This window comes from Orycteropus afer, unplaced genomic scaffold, assembly GCF_000298275.1.
Source record: "Orycteropus afer afer isolate SDZICR_OR568_19922 unplaced genomic scaffold, OryAfe1.0 scaffold00064, whole genome shotgun sequence".
In the NCBI taxonomy this organism is placed as follows: Eukaryota; Metazoa; Chordata; class Mammalia; order Tubulidentata; family Orycteropodidae; genus Orycteropus; species Orycteropus afer.
In genome coordinates this window covers 4,256,441-4,264,237 of record NW_006921651.1, presented here as the reverse complement: position 1 = coordinate 4,264,237, position 7,797 = coordinate 4,256,441, and the positions used below count along the sequence as shown (strand labels likewise).

The window sequence follows — 7,797 nt, the reverse complement described above, 5'->3', positions numbered from 1 at the left end:
CCATTACTACTTCGAGGTGGCCATCAGCTCAAAACGAAGACACAAGCCAGTCTTTGCTACCACTTGGTTCTCCAGCTCCGGGCCTCAAGGCCTGTTGGTGAGAAAGCGAGGTCAAATGTTACACCATCGGTCTGTTCTACCTCAGTTTTGGGGTCCTTCCGGAAGGTTTTCAGATAGGCTCCTCAATGAGACGGCACTCGATTGAATCAGTCTGTCTACAACCCAAGTAGGCGGGTTCTATGTAGTCGCTCCGAGGCCGATGTAAGAATAGCTTACTGCGCACGCGCAGTAGACAGCTGATGGAGCCACGGATGGAGCCGTCCGGAGGGGAGCAAGAGCCCGGAGCCGTCAGGTACCGAGGACTGGAGGGGCCGAGGCAGGGGAGAGAATCTGGGAGGGGAAGTGGGTTGAGGCCTGGGTCTTTGAGCTGGGGCACAGGAGTAGAACGAAGGCGGACTCGCAGTAACAGAGTGGCTCTGGGACGCCACTGCCACCGCTCCTTTACCCGCAGGCTCCTGGACCTGCCCTGGGAAGACGTGCTGCTCCCACACGTCCTATGCCGGGTTCCGCTGCAACAGCTGCTCCGGCTGCAGCGCGTTAGCCGGGCCTTCCGGGCACTAGTGCAGCTGCACCTGGCGGGGCTGCGCCGCTTCGACGCCTCTCAGGTGAGCCAGGGGCCACCGCCCCGCCCCCAGTCCCTCTGTTTAGCCTTCCCGAATCCCCGGAGCCGCAAGGGCTGCCCAAGAAGCGACCCACGAAGTGGGGAGCACTTTTCAAAGGCAGGTACTGGGTAGCCACTCAGGATGGTGGAACCTCTCTGGGAGGACAGGTGGCAAGCCCCGAGGGCGAGCGGCTGCCAAGAAAGAACTCAGGGACCGATGGGCACCGTCTGTCCCATTCCCGGGGCGGGCTGAGAGTCGAGGCGCCTCCCTGCCCACAGGTGGGTCCGCAGATCCCGCGGGCCGCATTGACCCGGCTGCTGCGGGACGCAGAGGGGCTGCAAGAGCTGATGCTGGCGCCATGTCACGAATGGCTGTCAGATGAGGACCTGGTGCCGGTGCTGGCGCGAAATCCTCAGCTGCGGAGTGTGGTGCTGGCCGGCTGCGGGCAACTGAGCCGCCGCGCGCTGGGGGCGCTGGCAGAGGGCTGCCCCCGCCTGCAGCGCCTGTCGCTCGCGCACTGTGACTGGGTGGATGGGCTGGCGCTGCGCGGCCTTGCAGATCGCTGCCCGGCACTGGAGGAGCTAGACCTCACCGCCTGCCGCCAGCTCAAGGACGAGGCCATCGCGTATCTGGCGCAGAGGCGTGGCGCAGGCCTTCGCAGCCTCTCGCTGGCTGTCAACGCTAATGTGGGCGACACTGCCGTTCAGGAGTTGGCACGGAACTGCCCGCAACTACAGCACCTCGACCTCACCGGCTGCCTCCGTGTCGGAAGCGACAGCGTCAGGTGCCCAGGCCTGGGGGGCGATGGGGTGGCAGGAGGACAAACACTTAGCTTCTAGGGGAGGGGTGAGCTGTTGTGGTCAAAATGCAGAATTACGGGGTTCTGGATCATCTGCTATCACAGCACCCCCATCCTAAACAGGAAAAACTAATAGGATTGCCAAGACTAAAGAACCCACACAGTTTAAGAACTTTTTGAACCAGTATTTACACATTGGGAGATTTCATATACAAAGAACTGGATTCTTTTCAACGAGGGGGAAGTCTTGAAATCCCGGGTGAGCCAAGGAGCAGGTTTCCCTTTTAAGAAACTGGAAATCTCTGGTTCACTGGAGACATTGAATGTAGACCCCAATTCAGTCCAGGCCCCCTCCCTCATGTACGGAGGAAAAAAGCATGGCCTGAGCTGGAGGGATTTAAGGGTTTTTCTGAAGCCAGAAGTAGGTACAGTGGGTCGGGGCCCGCCCCTCCTCCGCTGTGGGTGTGGCGGCTTCATGCCCCGGTAGCCTCAACCTGCTCCTCCCCCAGGACATTGGCCGAGTATTGCCCAGCGCTTCGATCACTGCGCGTGCGGCACTGCCACCATGTGGCCGAGCCCAGCCTGAGCCGCTTGCGGAAGCGCGGTGTGGACATCGACGTGGAGCCGCCGTTGCACCAAGCCTTGGTGCTGCTCCAGGACATGGCAGGCTTCGCACCCTTTGTCAACCTGCAGGTCTGAACTGCCCGCAGGTCGGGGAGCAGCTGGACTGTGTGGTGGGGACCTGACTGTGAGCTGTAGGGAAACTGGACTGTGGGGCCCTCTGGTGAGAGGTCAGTGCCCTGCCCCATCCTGGAGTTTCAAATAAAGAGCTTTTACCCCCTCTAGCCTGGCCCTACTGCCCTATTGAAGACAAGGGATGTGAGGCGGGGAGGGGAGGTCAGAAGACACAGTACTCTAAGCCTGGGGCAGAAATGACCAGACTGCACACACTGTGCTCACACCACCTTTACTGTGTCTGTGGGCAGCTCTGAGAGGAAGTTAACACTCTGGGGCAAGGAAGTAGAGAAGGAAGTCAGGAGTTGAGGAGATCCCTGTGGGAGGGGTCTAGTGCTCCTGCATCCCTCTGGGATCTGAGCCGAGAAGGCTCAGGTAGAGTCTGGTGTGTGCCTCAGTGGAAGCGGTACTTTCTGGCTGGCTTGAGGTTGATGTACGTGGCCTTCATCTCCTCCGCCTCAGGGTTCCGCACATCTTTGAATCTCTCCCCTTTGGTGCTCACTACCTGGTTGTCAATGTAGCGGATCAGCTTCTTGGGGGCCTGTCAGGCATTCAGGCAGTGAGTGGCAGAAGCCAGAAAACAGTCTCCTCCAAGTTCGTACCCTAGCACCCCCAGCCCTCTCACCTCCTTGGGAGCCATGGGCCGGTGAATCTTCTGATCCTCTGCACTATCCACCATCATGTACCTGCCGAAAACTGGCTGGTTGAAGCTGCCACCCTGGGGAGAGCCTTTGGGGCCCAGCCCAGCCCAGCCCAGCCCAGCCCAGACTCACTTCTGCAGGATGAAAGACTTCAGCTCATCCTTTTGGGGGCCTCTGAGGCGCCTGGGCAGGTCCTGTGGAGAGGGGAGGCCTGGTCTAGGCCTTGGGGCACCATCAGGGGAAGCAGATGGGGATAGGTTTCGGGGGAGGCACGGTTAAAACCAAGTGGGAATACAGCTGGAGCTACATGGAGTGGGGAGGGGAGAGCCAGGTCTGAGTCCTGGTACTGTTTTGGTGAGGGTGGTGGGGGTGGTTAGGGGAGATACCTGATTGGAGTGGTCCTTCCCCTCTACCAGCACCTGCACAGCCTCTTCCAAGTTCCCCCCAGCTTTGGCTAGTGCCCATTGGGCCTGTCCCACTGAGCAGGTTGGGAACACCTCCAGGAGTACATCCACCCCTGGCAGCAGCTCCTCCTTAGTGCCTGCTGCCTGTGGGCATAAATGTTGACTTTAAAAAAAAAAAAAACACTGCCATCAAGTCAATTCTGACTCATAATGACCCCCAAGGGTTTCCAAGGCTGTAAATCTTTGTGGAAGTAGATTGCCTCATCTTTCTCCTGTGGAGCAGCTAGTGGGTTTGACCTGTCAACCTTCTGGTTAGTAGCCAAATACCTTACCCCTTGCACCACCAGAGCTCCTAAGAGGCAGGAATTCCTCCATTCCCACTTCCCACCTCCCTCATCCATACTCTCCTCTACTACCAGTACCTTATCATGGCTGTCTCTAGCAGTAGTGGGAGAAGACCTGGTCTCTTCTTTGAGCTTTTCAGGCCTCTGCAAGGCATCTAGAGGGATGGGCACTTGACCTTGGACCTCAGAGCTCTGTGGTTGCAGGTTCTCTTAAAGGGGCAGAGAGAGCAGCAGGTTTTCCAGGGCTTTAGAGTGGTGGTGGTTATAAATCACCCAAATGCCCAGCACCCCACACTCACCTTTGTTTCTGGCATCACTCAGCTGCCCAGAGAGCTTCTGCATCATGTCCCCTATTGTGCTCCTGAGTGGATAAGGAGGATGGTGAAGGGACAATTCCACCTACCCCCCGCTCCCTCTTCTTGGCCCAAGCCAGGCCCTACCTGGGGATGTGGGCGAAGCCAGGTACATAGGCCTCCATCATCTCAGTGAAGGCCTCCATATCAAAGTTTTCTTCTGATGGGCCTGAGGGGCCCAGGTCCTCCAGGACCCCAAGAACATAGGAGAAAATGACATCATCCAAGCCACTGCAAGGAAGGGACATGACAACCCCTGGGTAGGATACTTGATACCTCACCAGCACCCCCACTGAACCTAAGATTCCAGCTGTCAGCTTCCTGGGGTCCATGAGCTAGACATGAGGCCTAGATCCTTAAGTCAAGAGAGTCTCCCACCCTTCCTCAGAGTTTTGGTTTCTCACCTGCCCAAAAAGAGTCACAGGGACAGATGAGGGGCAAGCCAATTCCACACCAGGCAGAGGGCTGAGTGCTCTCCACCCAGTCTTTCCAGTGGCCAGGCCTAGAGTACTACCCAGCAGCTCCAACCCTGGGCCTACCATGACCCTTCCAGGGGAGTTGCCTCTACCTGACATCAGCCTCTGGGAGATGCGTCTGGACAAAGGCGAGGAGGGCTGCACTGACAGTCTTCTCCAGCTCCATGCTTTCTCTTCTGAAAGGACACGAGACAGAGGTTTGCCAGGCCCTCTTCTGCCTGTCCCTCCCCTCCCCACTGAGCCTGGGGGTGGCCAGCTCCTGCTCCCAGCCTGTTGCTGCCTGATGCTGTAAAACCATCTGTTGATGTTGCCCTCAGCTTCCAGCTCTCCAGCCCTGCCCTCCTCCCCAAGCAGGGCCACAGCTCCCTCCCCACCCGTCTCCACCTCCTCTAGCCTGAGACAGGGCAGGGCACTGTTTCTAGAGAAGGACTGAGTGGAGGTGCCCTCCTACTCCTACCCCCAGCAGAAGGCCCAGACCCTCTGGCAAGAAGCCAAGGTCTTGGGGTCACATGCCTCGGAGCTGAGGAATCCCATCATCCAGGGAGCCATGTGGCCCCCAAGTCTGACTACAAGGGGTCCCATTGTCCAGCCTCCTCCCCCCTCCCAAAGAGTGGACCTCAGGACCAAGCACAGCTCTTCCCTAACCCAGAAGAGGCCACCCACCCGTTGCACAAAGGGGCTTTTCTGGCCTTGGGGCCCAGATGGAAGGGGAAGTCTTTCATAGACTCTTTCCTCCTGCCCAATCCCTGCCCTTCCAGCAGTGAGGGGCTGTCTACAAAGGATGTTCATATCCTCCTTCCCAACGCCTCTACAGCCCTACAAGATCTGGCCTTTGCCTACCTCTGCAACCTCACCACCCTTTCCTTGCTCACTCCACTCCTGCCCCACCAGTCACCTTGCTGAGCTTCTTTCTGCCTGTATCTCCCAGTTAGACACATGCTCATTCCTTCACTTCCTCCAGAGCTCTGCTCAAATGTTACCTCCTCAGATTCTCCCTAACTCCTTACTCCACTCATTTTCTATATAGCACTTACTATACAAGAACACAAATAGCTTAACATTATTTTATATATTTATTTGCCTATCGTCTATCATTCCCAGCTAGAAGGGAGAGACATTGTCTGTCCTATTCATTAGTGTAGCTCTAGAACCTAGAAAAGTGCCTGCACTTAGTAGGTGCTCAATAAAATCATTCATTCATTTACTTGCTAAACATGAAACTTGGAGATTAACCTTGATTTCTCCCTCTCTCCCCTCCACCTGCTACAGCCACTCAATCACCAAGTCCTGTCGATTCTATTCCCTCTGTATTTTCCAATATATCCACTTCTCCCCATATCCAGTTTGGCTTTTGCTGCAATAAGTCCACCAAACTTCTCAGTCTAAAGTCCACCTGTAACTTTTTTAGGTTTTAGTTCATTAGGTTGAGCTATATGAGTTCAGCAGTATTTGCCTGGTTTTGAGCCACAAAAAAACAAGAAAATAAGTGAACAAAAAAGGCAATTTCTTATGGTTTCGTCTAATATTTGCCGTCTCCACAGCATCAGTGTTGGTTTCTGAGACACTGTACTCTCCTGGCTCTCTTTTACCTTTCTGGCCATTTCTTCCCTGTCTCTGTCCCTCTCTCCTGTGCTGGATGGACTTCCTCAGGCTCAGAGCTGGTCCTCTTCTCCCCTCATTCTGCATTCTCTCTCTGGAAGTTTTCGTCTGGGTCTGTATTTTTATGTACCAATGTATGTCACTGACTCCTGAATGTCCACCCCTCTAGTCCAGTCCCATTCCCTGAGCTACAAACTTGTACATCTACTTCCCTAACACCTCCTCGTGGATGTCTTATGGGCATCTCACATTTAACAGGTCCCAAACTGACATTCTCCCATGTTTTCACTCCTCCAGGACCATCTTCAGTAAATGCATGAGCAGGCACGCAGCTGATTATGCTAGAAGTCTGGGAATTATTCTCGACACCACTGTCCTTTGTCATCCACATCCAAACAGTCACCAAGCCTGACTATTAACTCTTAACCACATCAATTCTCTTCATCTCCACTTGCCTTAACTCTGGTCCTTGCCTTAACTACTGCAAGAACTTCCTAACACTACCTTCACTATTACTACTACCTAGGCCCTCACGACCATCTTTTCCCCAACACCCTGTTCTCCACACTATAGCTGTGTGATCTTCACAAAAAAACCCTGTCAATTCTGCTTATGGCTCATCAATACCAATTATTTAAAACAAAACCCACCAAATTCACTCCCATCGAGTCAATTCAACTCATAGCAACCTCTCCTTGGGTTACTAAGCAATATGACTGCGGCAGTAGATTGTCCAATCTTCCTTCCGAGGAGCGGCTGGTGGGTTTGAACCACCAGACTTCTGGTTAGCACTCATATGCCTGAGGCACTATGCCACCAGAACTCCCAATACCTATTATTCCAAAACACCTATTATTAGGTATAATATACCTACTATACCAAACATTAGGTGTTTTTTAATACCCTTTAGAGAACTCCAGAATCTTTTTGTGTCTGTTGATGTAGGGCCTTACCCCTGTCTATCTCTCTCCAGCCTCATACACCACACTCTCCCTGGCTCCCCCGCCTCTCCCCTGGCTTGCTTTCAGTTTGCCAACACTTCAAGCTGTTTCATGGCAAGGGCCTCTGCACCAACAGCCTCCTCTGCCTGAGCACCTTCCACCTCTGTCCCTTCACTCATCAAACTCCTTCTTACCTTTAAGGTCTGAGTTCAAAATTCTCTCCTGAAGGGATGCTATCCCTCATCCTCTAGAACTGGCTTGGTCCCCTCTATCTTATAACCGCATTACAGACTGCACTTTTCCTTACTTAGCAGAAACTTTCACAGTGTAATTAAATAATTGTATGGGCAATGTTTAATATTTCTTCAGTTGTTTCATAAGGGCAGGGATTATAGCTGGCTTAGTCACCAATGTACACTAGGTATCTAGAAGGCACTCAGTAAATATTACTCCCCACATTATAGATGAATAAACTGAAGCTCAGTAGGCTTAATGACTTGACGGAATGTCACACAGCTTGACTGTGACAGAGTTTAGATTTGAATCCAAGTCTCCTGGTTCACTGATTATATTCCAAGGCCTACTCTGGGGATGGAGTGCTGCTGCTACTGGTGGTAACAAGGCTTCAATGGGTTGGAACAGAGCTACTATCTATGATCACAGTCCTCTGGTCCTCTCCATGGTAACAAAGAGTTGCTGTGACAGCACAGGGATCACTTTGAAAAGCAGGACTGAGAAGCCTAGCCTACAAAGAGGATGCTTGACTCTGAGCATGCCTCTTGCTCCAGACCCCAAGCCATGGGCCCCTGGGGAGAAGTGGAACTGCTCAACCTGGGCATACCA

At 53.8% G+C, this 7,797-nt stretch overlaps 2 protein-coding genes across 2 annotated transcripts; one reads left to right on the top strand and one right to left on the bottom strand.

Moving 5' to 3' along the window:
* The first annotated feature begins 299 nt into the window (after positions 1-299).
* On the top strand, positions 300-2,160 carry FBXL15 (F-box and leucine rich repeat protein 15). Its single transcript, XM_007939900.2, has 4 exons — positions 300-352; positions 512-665; positions 941-1,446; positions 1,971-2,160. The coding sequence occupies exons 1-4, from the start codon at positions 300-302 to the stop codon at positions 2,158-2,160; spliced, it is 903 nt and encodes a 300-aa protein (XP_007938091.1).
* Positions 2,161-2,590: 430 nt separating this feature from the next.
* CUEDC2 (CUE domain containing 2) lies at positions 2,591-4,580 on the bottom strand. The gene is made up of 8 exons (XM_007939899.1): positions 4,507-4,580; positions 4,026-4,169; positions 3,885-3,946; positions 3,664-3,794; positions 3,224-3,385; positions 2,970-3,031; positions 2,822-2,882; positions 2,591-2,737 (listed from the first exon to the last, which is right to left on the bottom strand). The coding sequence occupies exons 1-8, from the start codon at positions 4,578-4,580 to the stop codon at positions 2,591-2,593; spliced, it is 843 nt and encodes a 280-aa protein (XP_007938090.1).
* Between the last annotated feature and the right edge of the window lie 3,217 nt (positions 4,581-7,797).